Source organism: Chelonia mydas, chromosome 2 (genome assembly GCF_015237465.2).
Source record: "Chelonia mydas isolate rCheMyd1 chromosome 2, rCheMyd1.pri.v2, whole genome shotgun sequence".
NCBI lineage: Eukaryota > Metazoa > Chordata > Testudines > Cheloniidae > Chelonia > Chelonia mydas.
Window position 1 is genome coordinate 177,432,921 of NC_057850.1, and position 16,842 is coordinate 177,449,762.

Genomic DNA, 16,842 nt, shown 5'->3' on the forward strand with positions numbered 1-16,842 from the left:
TTGGCAACAAGGGCACACTGTTGAATCATATCCAGCTTCTCGTCCATTGTAACCCCTAGGTCCTTTTCTGCAGAACTGCTGCCGAGCCATTCGGTCCCTAGTCTGTAGCGGTGCATGGGATTCTTCCATCCTAAGTGCAGGACTCTGCACTTGTCCTTGTTGAACCTCTTCAGATTTCTTTTGGCCCAATCCTCTAATTTGTCTAGGGCCCTCTGTATCCTATCCCTACCCTCCAGCGTATCCACCTCTCCTCCCAGTTTACTGTCACCTGCAAATTGCCTGAGGGTGCAGTCGACACCATCCTCCAGATCATTTGTCAAGATATTGAACAAAACTGGCCCCGGGACGGACCCTTGGGGCACTCCACTTGATACTGGCTGCCAACTAGACATGGAGCCATTGATCACTACCCATCGAGCCCGACAATCTAGCCAACTTTCTATCCACCTTATAGTCCATTCATCCAGCCCATACTTTTTTCACTTGCTGGCAAGAATACTGTGGGAGACCGTGTCAAAAGCTTTGCTAAAGTCAAGGAACAACACGTCCAGTGCTTTTCCCCGTCATCCACAGAGCCAGTTATCTCATCATAGAAGGCAATTAGATTAGTCAGGCATGACTTGCCCTTGGTGAATCCATGCTGACTGTTCCTGATCACTTTCCTCTCGTCTAAGTGCTTCAGAATTGATTCCTCGAGGACCTGCTCCATGATTTTTCCAGGGACTGAGGTGAGGCTGACTGGCCTGTAGTTCCCAGGATCCTCCTTCTTCCCTTTTTTAAAGATGGGCACTACATTAGCCTTTTTCCAATCATCCGGGACTTCCCCCGATCGCCATGAGTTTTCAAAGATAATGGCCAATGGCTCTGCAATCACATCCGCCAACTCCTTTAGCACTCTCGGATGCAGCGCATCCGGCCTCATGGACTTGTGCACGTCCAGCTTTTCTAAATACTCCCAAACCACTTTTTTCTCCACAAAGGGCTGGTCACCTCCTCCCCATGCTGTGCTGCCCAGTGCAGTAGTCTGGGAGCTGACCTTGTTCGTGAAGACAGAGGCAAAAAAAGCATTGAGTACATTAGCTTTTTCCACATCCTCTGTCACTAGGTTGCCTCCCTCATTCAGTAAGGGGTCCACACTTTCCTTGCCTTTCTTCTTGTTGCTAACATACCTGAAGAAACCCTTCTTGTTACTCTTAACATCTCTTGCGAGCTACAACTCCAGGTGTGATTTGGCCTTCCTGATTTCACTCCTGCATGCCCGAGCAATATTTTTATACTCTTCCCTGGTCATTTGTCCAATCTTCCACTTCTTGTAAGTGGAAGATTGGATATGGTATCACACAAATGTTAGATGAGACCACTTAGCACCCTGGGGAGCCCATGCAAATATAGGATATACAAAAATATATCCAATTATTCAGTTTCATTTTGGTTACGAGGAAAACTAAACTATCCAGAGTAATCAGTAACGTAGCTAACACATTTCATCTCTAGTTTTTTTTTTTGGCAAAGGCTGGATCTTACAACCTGTACAAATATCCCCCCCCCCCCCGCCCCTCCAACTTGCTATGCCCATGATTACAGCAGAATAATCTGTAACAATTTATTCTATCAATTTCAGGTTTTTCTGTTCACAAGCTGCCCATAAACTGACTGTGATTTGCTTAAAGTAACTGGCTGAATAGTTCAAAAAAATTTGGTAAATATTTGTTGACAATTTGTTCCATATACTTAGTATTCCGAATTTGATTGGAAACATAGGCCACATGGTAGGTTACTGTTTTGTGATTGGATTAGTTTAGAAAAAGGTTTCTGTTGAAGGCTCTCAAGTACAATCTTGACATTCATTTATCCCAAATATTCTACAATATTTTCTCAAGCCTTGCTGTTTCAGTGAACATTCCTGCATGTTAGTTTGCTAGACTACTTACCAAGAGCAAACCCAAGGGAGGAGCAAACACAGTAATCAGTCTCATTTTAAAATGTCAAATATTTATAGAAATTTTTTTGCAATATTTGCCCATCTTTCTCAGTGATTTATTTGAAGGTTCACACTATTTAAAATATTGTCCTATCAAGATAAATTCCGCATCCTTAGGATCAAATTTTGCCCTTTAACAAACATGCACATCAACTCCCATGGGTCTCAATATCTGCCTGTTAACTCTACCCCAAAGATGAACAAACAAGTGATCTTGACTCCCATGTCTGCTACCTCATTAATGGAAGATTCATGCACACATCCAAGAGCAGAATTTAGCTGCATACCTAAATCTGACATTTTTTACAAGTTCTGACACAACACACACACACACTATATTCATTGACTTATGCCCTGCTCCCCACACACACAATCTGTAAAACAAATGAACTAACGGACACAGTCAGAGAAAAAACAAAGTTCCATTCATTCTGTTCAAAAGGCCTAAACACTCAGAAATCTAAGAGGAAGCCCCTTAGGTGACAAGTCAGGTGCTACTGCTTTGAAGTCTTCTTTCTCTCAGTATGTTTCTGGCTGGGGCTCATTTTTCTATCCACTTCAAGGAAGGGACTAGAGAGTTCACTGCTCATAAACCTGGACTCTGTCAATCACTAGCAAAGACATTAATCCCAACATGTTCAGCATTAGTGACAGCACAGCAGCAATCACTCTACTGAGATCAAGGGAAAGGGTGGACTTACCAGCACACTTCCGTCAGCCTTGGGCTGCCTAGCCAGGCTTACGCCCATCCATTCATCATCTCTATCCTCCTTACAGGTCTTTCCACAGAGTGTGCCCCGAGTATTGCCTTAAAAGAGGGAGGGACGGGGAGGAGGATGCATTTAGTTTTTTAAATATCTATAATGTGCCCTTGTAAGAAATACACTAGTTGATCGAACCACTCTTTCCCATCTCTCACTATTATTTCTCATATGTATTAGATAGTGCCCAGGATGAGAGCCCCCTTGTGCTGAGTGCTATACAAACACCCCCTTAAAGACAGTCCCTGTTCCAAAGGGTTTAAAATCTAAGGGCTCAAGACAGTGAAACTTTCAGCATGTGCATTAACTTCAGACACATGATCAGTCCCACTGAAGTCCACGGGGAAAATACTGAGGTGTTGGCAGAGTAATATTTTCACAAGGGCCTAGAAAATGGGACTTCGGCATTTTTTAAAAATATGGGCTCAACTCTTTCTTTCTATGATCTGTCATTACGTCTATTAACTCATCTTACTGTAGTGTCAAGGAGTGGGGGGAACGAGTGTTTGTTTTAGCAAAACTAAATACATAGACAGATATTTGCGAACACTTACATGTAGAATTAAGTAGAATTTTATTGATAAAAGCAAAACAACCTGCCAAAAAACCCTCTTTCACTAAGGCCTTATCTACACTTGCCTCAGCGTGTAGGGTGCCTGTAGCTATACGCTTCAGTGTAAAGCAGGTTGCATCCACACTGCAGTGGGCTGCTACACTTAACAGTGAAAGGCTCCGACACAGAGGAGGCAGCAGGGAAAGGCTCCAGCAGCAGGGAAGCAGTGGGATATTACAGTGCTAAAAATAGCAGCGTAGACCTGGGAAGCACTGCTTGGGCATGTAGAGAGCAGTGTAGGGTACATACCCTAGGGTTCTGGCATGAATGTCTATCCCATGTCTACACTGCTAGGGGGTGAGCAGTGTATATAGTCTGCACACCGCCATCAGCATAGGCAAAGCCTCAATATTAACGTATAATGGAGCATACTCTGGTTCCCATGTCAGGAAAAAGTTCATACAGTGATGTTAAAATAAAACATGTCAGCAAAAACACACCAATACTACTATGAACTCTTTTTCACCAACAGAGATCAAACATGTATCATTCTTCATAAGGACCCATTCCCAAGGATTAGATCACAGGATCAGGGCCTTAGCCTGGGAGCCCTGGAAGGGAAGGGGACCATGTCTCAACATATGTTTGACCAGCATCTTGTACAATGGGACCTTTGTCCTGATCATATGCAACAACAAACTACTCTCATTGATGTGTTTTTGTTTTCTTTTGCATAAGAAGCAAGTAGGATAAATCAGAGTTATTATTCCATTAGTGAACACACACACATTACTCTGTTTATAACACAGTATATATTCACCCTTCAAATATGGGGGGAAGGGGGAAATCACACAAATCAATGAGAACTGCTCAAAATGAGCAGCAATTCTAACCATCCCTCTCCAGAAACTAAAGAGACCAAAGCAGGTAAGGAAAAGACAACAGCCTGGTTTAGATTCATTTGGAAAAAGCTTGACCAAAAAGATTAGCCTTATGCAGTGGCCCAGAGAGAGCACAGACTGCAATCAGAGACCTCCATCAAGAACATATTGCTTCCAGTCCTCAGGTAGGACATAATCCTGAACCATTTAGAGTAAATGGGAGCTTTAGCACTGGACTTCAATGGGATCAAGTTCCTAGTGCTATACCTGTGTGCCCTAAAGCCCTGATCTAAAGCCCACTGAAGTTGATGGGAGTCTTTCCAATGATTTCAAGGGACATCGGATCAGGCCCTAAGATATTTGCGAGGACTTTCAGTCACTGGTAAGTAAAAAAAAGTCTTAGAGTTACCCACCTCGACCCATATCCAGCTCTGTGCACCTCCTCTCAGGATTGGTGTGGACTCGACATTTAAAGACAGCTCCTGGGGACTTAACAGAGGCGCTGTATTTAGAATCTGCCTTTGGGGCACCGACCAGGACCCTGGAAACCAAAAGCAAAGTAGGAAGTAGTTAATTTCAGGAGGGAAAAAAAAAACACACTGACATTGCCAGTGCACCTTTGGCAAGAGGACTTCTTTTGATGGCCTGGTAAAATGACACCAATGATGCACAAAATGAAAACAGACACAGTAAAGGCATTTTCCTTCAAGGAATCCAGGAATTCTTTGAACAAGCTAAATTTCCATCTGACACATAACACATTTAAAGCAATTCTTCACCCCCAAATAAGCAATTTCGGAAAGTTTTAGGACAGAGAACAGCAGCTGCATCCAATTTCTTTAGGTTTTAACCACAGTCCTGTCAACTCCAAATCCACAATAGCCAAAAATGAATGGCCATAAAGGGAAGAAAGCTACGTTTCTGTTCATCAAAACACAGATCAATACGGTTGATCAGAACCCAAAGGCATCCTAATCCCTGAAGCTCAAGGCAACTTATCATACGAGTGTTCCTTCAGAAATCCAGAATTATTGCACCATGTGTTTGCCACCAACAGTTTAGAGACAAGGCTGCAAAGACTGGATCTATATTACTGATACTGTGTGAGAGAAACTAGCATCTTGGGGAAGTATCAATCAACAACAGCTGTGATTGTAGGTATGAACTCCTTCCTGAAAGAAAGTGATCAAACCATATTAATACAATGCTCCAATTTAACGATCCAAATGATTCACGAGGACCACAGTTTAGCTGACAATTTTGTATTGTTATCAATAGGTGACATGAAAAAAATGGACAACCTGCCATCATGAGTGGGAAGAGTGCAGGGAGGGGATGTTTTGGCAGGAATCAGATGACTATGTGAGTGTTTGTAACATGAGCCGACTCCATCATTTCCTCATCCAAGCAAGCGCCCTTCCCACTTCTTCCTTCCATCTTGTAAATTTGAACTCATGTGCCAGGGAGGAGGGCTGATCTACACTACATTCCTATATCAGTAGAATTACATTGCTCAGGGATGAGAAAAACCCGCAACCCTGAGCAATGTAGTTATACCAACTTAATCCCCCACGTAGACAGCGCTATGTTGGCGGGAGAGCTTCTCCTCCCAGCATAGCTACCGCCTCTGAAGAGGTAGATTAACAAGAGAGTTCTCTCCCATTAGCTTAGAGGGTCTTCATTAAAGAGCTGCAGCTGTGCCAATGCAGCGTTTTAAGTGTAGACATGTCCTGAGTTGAGCAGAATGTGAGAGAATGAGAGAGATGGTTGGGGGGGAGGGGAAGACCACCAAAGATCTAACACCTGCCCTCACAAGGTATGGCACATGCACCTAGTCAATTTGCTATCAGTTTGGATCCGCTGACCCTTGAGAAGGCCAGTCCACAGGGGATACAAAATCCAGACAAAAATCACTGGCTTTTGTATGCAACAATGTCCCTGGTCAGGTGGTCTGTGGGGATTGAACCCAAGACCACTGACTTGAAAAGCATGTGCTTCTATTGCTTGAGCGAACAAATCAGGTCTATCATCTTAGAGGCATTAGGAGTCTATTCATAATCCAGCCATTAGAGAGGGCTAAAAAGCTACACTGTGTTAAGTGTGGGTCACATCATGTAAAAATGGACAGAGATCTCAATACAGGCCTAGAAAACAGGGATATTGCTGGTTTTCAGTGACTTTCGTTCATCCTACTTACCAGCCTCTACGTCCTATCCCCACCTGCTCCCTACCAGACTCAGTGTAAGAACGTGGAGAAAAAACCATTGAAATCTCAATTCCACCTATCTGGGAAGGAGAAGCAGAGAGTGTTATGTTATCAGAGGGAGTTATAATCAGGAATCTATGCTATACTAAGAAATGACTTGGGCAATAAGTTTTCCTCATAGCTTTAACGTGCTCTATTGGCTGACGTGACAAAAACGTGTCCTGACATTTAAGAGAAATTTAGAGGGAAAGAAATCCATATTAAAGGGATCATTTTCTCCCAGTATCATGGGCTAAGCTGTAGTATCACAGAGGTTTGGCAGGGGGCTGCACTCTATATGCACATCATGTTTTCACAAGTGAGAAAAATTAATGCCTGAAACTAAATTGCTGAAAGCTACAAAGCCTTCACACGTTGGGGACCAAGCACAGGGGAGCCTGAAATAATAGCTCCAAATGGAAATCTCACCAGGCAGGCAGGCAGGCTGAAATCAGAATGCCAATCATCTCATTTACACAGGCGATGAATGAATGTCATTCACTTATTGACATTCACGAGGTCTAACAAAATAAACAAAGGGGGAGATATTGCTAGCTTAAGGAGGAATGGTTTAAATTGCAAGTGTCAAGAAAGTGTTTCTAAAGACCAGCTATTACAATAAGCTACAGTAAACCACATTCAGTTCTGGTTTAAGTGGTGCAACTCCAGTGGAGCTGTGCCCACCTTACAACAGAGATGAATTTGACTCAATAACGCTCCAAAAGATCTGGGAGCTTAATTTATAAAGAATCATTAATTTCTCTTTAAAAAGCTCGGGGGAGGTGGGGGTGGGAGGGAGAATAATACTGAACTGTGTGAGCAGGATTCCATGCACTGATTCTATGTTCAAATTGATCTTGAGAAAATATGCATTCAGCTATGTTTTTGAAAGACATCATATCTCCAAGAACACAACTAGATACTAAATCTATCTGATGGGGCAAAAACCAGGCAAGACACAAACACAGCATGTGATGCATGTCAGTAATTAATCCAGTTAAGTTATTACTAGGACCGGTGAAAGTTCCCTCAACTCAGAATAAAATGCTTGAAAGTTTCTCCCAAAGCATACTGTACATATTGAAATTTTTCCAGAAGTAAAATGTGGTAATCTAGCATTTCAGTACTATGGACTCCTTCATCCTGCCCCAGCCTAAACATAGTGAATATGTAAACAGTCCATAAAAGAATAACCTTGTTCATTTCTTTGCTATAACCAGGCAGCCTTCCAACATCTCCCAACCAATTTAACCAACTTGGATTTAAATAGTCTAATTTAGTGGCATAGCATGATTTTGGAGCACTGTTCAGATTTTAAGCAGGGCAGTTCCATTCCCCAAGCCAACCCAGTCACAATGTGGTCAGATTTTTGCAAAGAGCTACGCATTGGCATGGGCTCTCATCACAACCACAACATTCTGGAGGATGTTTCTGGGATCCCTCTGACTGGCTGCACACAGGCACACTGGAAAGCGAAGCCCAGCGAGGGAAAGAAACGACTCTATGCGTACAGTTGCCTTTGAGTCTGAGTCAATATTTTGTGACAGCCTCAATTCTAGTACAAGAATTCAACAAGGCAGATGTAACAGAAAAGAGGAGGAAACAAAGGAAAGGATTAAAAGCCTTCAGTTGTTGGGGTCTATCAATTTAGGCATTACAACTGCACCTCACCATAGCACCGTACCTGAATCTCGAACAGACACATACCAGTTCTCCCCCACCACCCCTGTTGAAGGGATTTTGTTTTAATTTTGTTGCAGGAAAGCAAGGTTGAAGTAGCATGTTTTGGTTTCATTATGGGGGAGGGGAGTTTCCTAGTCTTGGTGATGGCTTCTCAGAGTGACTTTACTATTCCTACAAGAATCAGAATCCACCCGTGAAGGGTTATGGGACCTTGTGGAGTCTTGCCCATTACTACGCAGTATTCATGTTGGAGCCCAAAGGACCTTCCCCATTACTCCTTTCAAACCAACCTTCAGGACAGCCTATCACAGCCACCTCTGACCAAGATTAACATAAATCTCTTGGAGCCTACCAACCCGTTACTGGCTATGTCTGGAGGAATCAGATGCGAGATCCTCTCTTATTGGAGATGCCAATTTCCAGAATGACAGTGTGGAGAACTAGCCAGTAGGCAATGAGGCTATATATCCTTCTTTTCATGATCTCACTCTCATTTGCACCTGCGTTATGTTTACCTCCCACAGGGAGTAACCACCACGTTGCTGCTGAACGGCCCTAAGGATAAACAATTTCAGAAATCAAAGCGCTGTATCTAGCTGGAAGTACAATGCACAAAGAAGCACTGAGTGGTCCCAATGGCACGGAAAGATGCCAAACACATTAGAATCTGTCTCCAGTGTGCCAGCACCGATTAGACAGCCATAACTCAAACGCTGCAGGTCCTCTGCACCTCACAGCAATTTTAAGTGGCAGAGATGAAACATCTTTAAATTGCCTCCTATATCACAATAGATTAAAATAAGCAGCAGCAACAGGGCACATACTGCTCCAATGCATCCAAGGATTCCAGTTTGATTCCTCCTGGTCGAAGGCTTCCTCCCCCCCACAATACATTTAGGGAAGAATATTCAGTTGGTTCATCTATTCAATAGGTAAATCCACTGAATGCGGGGTCTTAAGTGAGAGGGCAGTAAGTCAGAAGCCACTGCTGGACAACCTGTAACTATAGCACCAAATCAGTACTGCCTTTCCAGAGCCCCAACAGCAGCTCGCAGTTCAGTGTTTGTGGTCTGTCCAGGCAATACACCAAGACAAACAGGACACTCTTCCTTCATGTGGGTCTCCTCCCCTATTTCATTCTGGATCACATAAAAAGATTCTCGGGATACTAAATCATGTACGAACAACAATATATCAAATCAACCATCAGATGCAACACCATCCGGCATGTTTCAGATAACCGCAGTCTGCGGTTAAGAGCAAGAAGCAACAAATGACATAAAAGAACAAAAATAGAGGGTCATTCCAGTGATAACAGCTCTCAGTCAGTAGCCATGGAACTAGACTGCCTAGATGTGCCAGGCCATGCTGCCAGGAAGGATGAGGCTATTACACCACGTTAAATTGGCAGAGAGAGAAAGGAAGAGGAGGAAGGGGGAGAGAAGGGAATTATAAAAGGATTTTTAAAATAAAAAGAATTGGCTAGTGATTCATGTTAGATCATTAAAGTTTTTGTAAGGGTCAAGTTATTGTTTCTTGTAATAATTTCTCCAAAAATTAAAAAAAAATCAGCATAAAATACTTATTTTTCCTATTTGCTGAGATTTATTCCAAGCTTCAAAACTATAGCTAAAGGCTAGGAGCATGCATGCTTGTCTAGGCTCCAAAAGAAAGCAGCAGCTAACCACCTGGTTCCTTGCTCAGTTGAGAACAGTAATGAGGAGGAACTGTGTAAATCTTTCAAAACCTGTACTCAAAAAATCCTCTTAAGAAAGCAAAACAAGAGACATCAGAAAATACAATAACCTGAGAACATGTGATGAAGACAAATTCTTCTCCATCTTGAAATCATGTAGAAATAACTCCAAAGAGGAAATCTCAGTACAACCAACAAGTACATTCCTTTTATTGAAAATACATTTTTCACACCATTCTAGTGAAGGTTGCATAGCCAAATTCTCTTACGCAGAGAGAGAGAGTGTATGTATATAGAGCTGGAGAGAGAGAGTAAACTTGGTCATACACATTTGCTCCAGGTTCACATTTGGTGCACAAAACTTTAATCCAAGCCATTTTCCTAAATTTGATCTTGTTTAATATTTATATATATATGAATGATACTTTAGATCAGTGGTTCTCAAACTTATTTGATCTATCCCCCCCTTCTTTGTGTCTGTTGTCATTTACGCCCCCACCCTTCGCCACCCTCCTCTGAAGGGAGAGCAGAGGCTGCTGGCCGTGGTGCCCAGCTCTGAAGGCAGTGCTGTGCCAGCAGCACAAAAGTAAGGGGGGGCCTACGTGAAAAGTGATATTTATCAATATCACTTTTCGCAGCAGACTTAGTGCCCCTTGCTGCTGCCACCCCAAAGCTGACAGCTGCAGCTCCACCACCTCCAGGTGAGGGATTGCGATGGAGGGGAAGGAGAGCCCAACTCCAGACTGCAGGTACATAATACAGACTGGTGTTTTGTGCTATATAAAAATGAATGGCCAACACGGAGGTTTACGAATTGGCAAAAATGTATAAAGATATTAGCACATGGGGGAAAGCCTCATGGGTGTAATGCACTTCATTAAAGGGACTTTAATGATCAGGACGGATTAAGGGCCTTGTAACTCCCTGTTTTATATTACAGAACGCATTTTTATCCTAAACTAAACTGACTATCTTTTTCAGTTCAAACTATTTAATAAAAACTGGAGTCAGGGAAGGGACAGCTCATTGGAGATAATTCTATACGACACATGATCAAAATTTTAAAAAGTCTCTAGTGATTTGGGGTGACTTCATTTTTGGGCATCCAGCTTGACATCTCAAGGGGGCCTGAATTTTCAACAAGTGCTTTTGAAAATGGGGGGCTCTTTTGGTGTCTTAACTTGAGCACCCAAAAATGAGGGCATCCCAAATTACTAGTTGCTTTTGAAAATCTTAAGTCATACCAAAAGAAGCACTGTAAACAATGATACATTTGACTAGAATCAGTGGCAGTTTAACCCAATATAAACCCTGCTGGTGGGATTTGCATTGGGCGGAGTGGGTTGTGGATGGTGCAGAGCGGCTGCAACTTTTCCTTAGTGGAGACAGTAGCATGTGAGAAGCAACAGCAGCCCAAAACGCGGAGAGAGGATGACCAAAAGCAGGCAGAGACCGGAGATGCAGCTCCTACAAGTGCAACTTCATAAGATTTTCAAGGTGCCTATAAGCCAGATGGAGGAGGATAGCGGTGGTAACTTTCCTGCATCATCTTTGCTGAATCCAGCCTAATACATGTAACACCATGATCTTAACATATGTATTAATTATAAAGGTCCAGAAGCAAATGCCAAATTTCTTTTCTTGCAGTGTACATTAAATCTTTTCCAGCTTTGCCAGACCCCCATCTTTGTGTATCAGTCAGGCACGTTCAAGGTGTGTGGGTAGTTTTCTATTTTCTTAAAATAGTGCTAAATGATATCAGCTACTAGATATTTCAAGAATAATAGAATTACACTCAAGAAGAACGGTCTTTCAAATGAGGTCATAATCCGGGTTGATGGGGCTATGGCCTCTCGTAATATTTAATATGCCCTCACACATCAGATATGGCTGTCAGGACATTTGTGTGCCATGAAAAGTCTGCAGGAAACTTTTACTTTAAATGAAAATTTTTCTGTAGACCGACATCCCTCTGCAGTGTTATTAACCAAAACCTACCCGGTATTTTTTTGTTAGTGCAGGAGAAGCAGGAAGTGAAACTGCCAGCCTTGCTTCATTTCCCAAGCAAAGTGAAATGAGAAAACATTTTTAACCATGTAGAACATTTGTTTATATCAGTTTTCATAATCTGAGCCACTGTTACCCACACACAAGCAAGAAATTATATTATTTCATCTCAACAGCATTCCTTTAGACTGGCACTTCATTCATTTTATTGTGTGTTCCCCAACAACGTGTGTTAAGGACAATGAGTAATTTTCAATTTTGCTTTTCCTATCTTTTGTTGGTTTGTGTGATAAGATTAGCATCATTTTAAAGTGAAGGGATTCTTTTCTTTTCCAACCACTTGCTTCTTTCTTGATACTGATATTTAATAAGGAATGCTCCATTGAAAGTCACCACGCAGAAAGGCAAAGCATACAAGTACTTGTGACCCAAAGAGTGTGAAAGAACTTCATTTTAAGGGGCTAAAACTGAGGCTGAAAACATTTATTTAATCCACAGTGTGCTACAGTTCCCAAATCAACAGCTAAGTAATCTGTCCATATCTAAGAGATGGAGATAAAGAGAAGCTTTGTGGACTGTTTACTTGTATTTACTGTTCCTATGCACATTAAAAGTGACATCGGCTAGGTCCACTTAAAAGGACCCTGTTTAATTCTAACAGAGCCCATGATGCAAATAGAGAGAGAGCAGTAGAAAAGTAGTAAACTAGTCAGTTTAGATAGTTTTATGAGATGCATACAGATGTTCTATGTTTATTTATCATTCAAAATACACCGCCCTCCCCTCTAAAAATTCTATACAAACATAGAAGACGCTCTCTTCTCCCCCCCCCCGCCCCCGCCATCTGCAAACCACTAATCATTCTGATCAGTTACTTGTATATGGAATGCAGACAACTCCTCTTTGCAAACAGATCAAACCTATCAATGCTCCACTGTTCACACCATGGCGATCACTGCTACTAAAAGTTGTCCCATTTAACCCAACATGACCGATCCTATTTCATATCACATGAATTTGCTGTCAAGGAGATGAGCTTTTAAATATTTCCTGCAAAGAAGGGGATTACATAAAGGACTAAACACAACGGGCAGTTTTGCACTGCAGAAAAGGGATACATGCCTCGGGCTATGGAGCAACCCCCAAACTTTTCATAAGCCTTATATGCTCCATTATGTCTTTACTTCCCCTATCCCCTGACTTTCAGGATAAACTATCACACAATGTCCTATATGCTGATCCAGCTTTGACCATCCCCTCCCCCCTTGAATTTTTCTGAAGTGATGCCTTTAGTACAGGGTGTCCCCCAGTTACCTACTAGGTTCAGAATGTCACCAGGGCCGGCAACAACTGTGTGTCCGTATAAAAAGGCACTAATTGATTAGGGTTTTAGCAGTTGCAGTTAATCCCCATGGATGTCTGGTTTACTTAAGAATGCACCTGCAGGGGGGAAGTGACAATTCAACACCCCACACACATTTCATTTACTTCTCCAAGTACATATCCTGCATGTTCCAGCAGCAACTGTTCGCTAGAGTAACCACCAGTCTGAAGCACTCCCTTTGTGGACTACAGTACGATAGAATCCCAACCTGCGGCTTGTGGAAACAGAGAACCACAGGGCTGCATTTCCTCTTTTCGTGGCAGCATTTGAACACAGGGCAACAGATGGACTTAATAAATAGATTCTATGGGAAGAAAGCTTTCTTCAGTGTCCTCTACCTGTACCTGAATTGAAACCACAGAACACATCACCTTGAACTACTTACAAGCTAATACCTGGCTAGAAGATTTGGTTACATTGAGTGGCCCTTCTGAAGTTCAAACCTCGCTTATTTCTAAATGGTGCCTGGTAGTTTGTGCCTCTGTTGCTTTTCCAGGAAGTACACAAACTTCTTCCATCAGACTGCATCCAAGGCAGAGCAAAACTACTTTATTACCATAATACATTCTAAGTACACATTAGCTGGCCTCAGTTATACTGGAGATTTAAACAAACATGTCAGCTCCAGTGCTGTTCCCAAACCACAGTAAGCGGCAGCATTTCTGCAATTAAAAAAAAAGGGGGAGGGGATCAAAGCCAGGATTAAATGTTCCTCCCCATTGCTTTGAAAAAAAAATCACTGCCTGCTTACTTAGTACCCGCTGAAAGGTACTGAAGGCCCTGCCAAATTCTGCGTGCTGTTCTGTTGAACAGATTACTCAGCAAAGGTTGAAATGCAGACGTAAACGCGTCCAGCTACAACTTTTTTTAAACCCTAATTTTTAATTTAAAAACTTCTTCTTTAGAATGTGTCTAGGAAGACAACAGGCCATTATTCTGATTCTCTGACAATCATGTTGGTTGACACTCGAAGCCTTAAATCAGTGGGTGTGGTGGAATCAGAACATCTGATCCTGCAGTACTCTCCCAATTTCCAGCAACAGGCAGTGGAAAAAGCTACTGGCAGTAATAAACACACCCCTCGACAGCAGCAACTGTAGTTTAGCTCCATTTTTTCTGGGTCAATCCAATTGCAGGGAGGAACAAAGTAAAGTTTAATGCCAGAAGGAGAAGGATGCTCCCTCTTACTGTAGCAGGGGATTTTAAACTAGTATCTTAAGTGAAACGTGAGAGCTGGAGACTGGACATTGTCCTGTCTGAAGCCAGAGGGTCTCTAAATATTTAGGGTGAAATCCTGGCCCCACTGAAGCCCGTGGGACTTTTGACTTCAAAAGCCAGAATTTCACCCTGAACTTCTATCCCACCATTAATCTTTACCAGTAAGATAGTCCATGCCAAGTTAAATCAGCCTTCACTACTTCTCTAGTCCCCCACCACCGCTGCCAATTGGTCCTCAGAAGAAGCCCACACACACACACACACACACACACACACAAGTGACTGTACTCTAAGAAGAAATACAGCGTATCCCATCCAGTCATGTTCTGACTAGGCATGGCAGCTACAGTGTCTGCAGTAAAGTGTCTGCAGGAAAGCAATATATTTAACTGAAAATTACTAGTAATCTTCTTACTGAACAAGAGTTTAGCCTCCATGGTGAGTTGAGGTGACACTTCATGACACTTGGAAAATGGAGGAAAAGGCCATTTAAAGGCCAGTATATCCCACAAACCAACCGCAAGACCATTTTACTATAGGAGACATTCCCCCTGCAGCAGGCTCCTCTGGATGATGCCGGGAAAGAAAAAGGATAAAGGCCTTCCAGACCTGCCAAGGCACACGGCTTTGGGGAAGGGAGCCCCTCCAGCAGGGCATTAGTCTCATAGACTTAAAGGCCAGAAGGGACCATCATAATCATCTAGTCTGACCTCCTGCACATTGCAGGCCACAGAACCTCGCCCACCCACTCCTGCAATAGACCCCCAACCTCTGGCTGAGTTACCGAAGTCCTCAAATCATGGCTTAAAGACACTGCGATGTCTCTCCCTTCTTGCCACCAAGGATTTTGCTGCCCTGTTTCAACCAGGCAGCTAAAATCGCCCTTATTCGAGTGGTCACAGAAATACCTTGAGACAGCTGCAATATCCTGAAATATCTACTGGGGAGCGGGGAGAGGAGAACTTGACTCCACCTGGCTTGGAGCAGGGGACTCCAAAAAGGCTGGGGCAGGAGGCCGGAGGGGGCTGAGAGGTGCCAGCGCCACTTCGAAGTGACACCTTCACGTGCAGCTCAAGCCGCAGCAGCCGCTCCCCGCCACAGAGCCAGCCCCTCCGCCCTACTCACCAGCGGGTATTATCGTAGTAATGCTCCAGCACCGAGTATCCAAAGAAGGAGCCATTGGGCCCCTGGTAGACCACGGGGTGATCCAGGTCCACGTTGTAGGAATAAGCCAAGGCCACTGCTATCAAGCCCACCAGCACTTTAAACCAACTCCGCTTGAGCTTCCACTGGGGTCCAGGCATCCTGCGGGACAGGGCGGGGAGTGCGTCTGCCGGGGAGCGCCTCTGTCCTGGGGAAATCCAGCGCCCGCCCCCCCTCACTGCAGGCAGCCCGGGGTGCGGGGTGTTAAACTGGAGCTGAAACGAGCCTACACCAAAAAAAAATCCAGCCCCAGCCCGTGGAGTCCCAGGAGCTCCGGAAAGCGCCCCGCAGCCCGCCCGGTCCGGCTGAAGCCTGCAGCAGAGGGGGCTGGGTGGGCTGCAGCCAGGGATTCTGACTCAGTCCTGCAGCGGCCAGGGACTTTTGTGGCCGCCTCGCCGAGAAGCTCCAGTTCGCTCCAATCCCCGGGGCGCAGGGAGTGGAAGCAGCGCTCCCCTGCCTGGGACAGCGCCGGCCCCAAAACTACAGCGGCGGCGCCCTCTAGCGGCCGCAGCCTGGGCTCGTTCCCTCAGCAACGTAGCACCTTCGCGAGCTAAGGGGATGGATTCCCTTGGTGAGGGGACCCACGGAAATTCTCCCCCCCCCTTCGTTTTCCCCTTACACACACACACACACACACACACACACTTTTTTCCTTGGTGCTCAAAACCTTCCCCTTCAGGGAATGATTTCCCACTGCTCCTTCTGTATTTCTGGAGTATGCATTATCACTTGTTCTGAACCATCAAGATGCACTATTTACTTCAGTCCTCAGCTCCCAAAACATGTTGTAGTTCTCCCTATCCAGGAATTACACTCAACAGCCGGGTTTCTTCCTCCCTCTCTCAATTGTTCATTAACAACAATATTTCACAATTCTAAAGCACATTTAATCTTCAGATAGACCTATTGGCTCAACATTCCTGTCAGGCGGGCACATTCACTCGGTTTTACAAAGGGGAACTGAAGCAACAAGCAGCTAGGTGACTTGCAAACACCATAGATTTCAGAGTAGCAGCCGTGTTAGTCTGTATTTGCAAAAAGAAAAGGAGTACTTGTGGCACCCTTAGAGACTAACAAATTTGTTAGTCTCTAAGGGTGCCACAAGTACTCCTTTTCTTTTTGCACACACAATAGAGAGAATCAGTGGCAAAGCTGGAATTCGAAAATCAGAATTCCTAACTTCCATTCCTGTGCCAAGCCCACTGCCAGCGGTACTTCAGTAGCAGCAGC

General features: G+C 43.8%; 1 protein-coding gene across 3 annotated transcripts in view; it reads right to left on the reverse strand.

The window, feature by feature from the left end:
* ITGA9 (integrin subunit alpha 9) overlaps positions 1 to 16,060 on the reverse strand; it is a 291,928-nt gene extending 275,868 nt beyond the window's left edge. For 2 of the 3 annotated variants that reach the window (XM_043540653.1, XM_043540651.1), the window contains exons 1-3: positions 15,535 to 16,033; positions 4,590 to 4,717; positions 2,683 to 2,789 (exon numbers count right to left, since the gene is read on the reverse strand). In XM_043540653.1, the coding sequence (XP_043396588.1) occupies positions 2,683 to 2,789; positions 4,590 to 4,717; positions 15,535 to 15,713 (414 nt within the window). In that variant the 5' untranslated portion in view covers positions 15,714 to 16,033. Of the gene's footprint in view, positions 1 to 2,682; positions 2,790 to 4,589; positions 4,718 to 15,534 lie in introns of all 3 variants that reach the window. The other variant, XM_007057218.4, reaches the window with a different exon arrangement.
* Between the last annotated feature and the right edge of the window lie 782 nt (positions 16,061 to 16,842).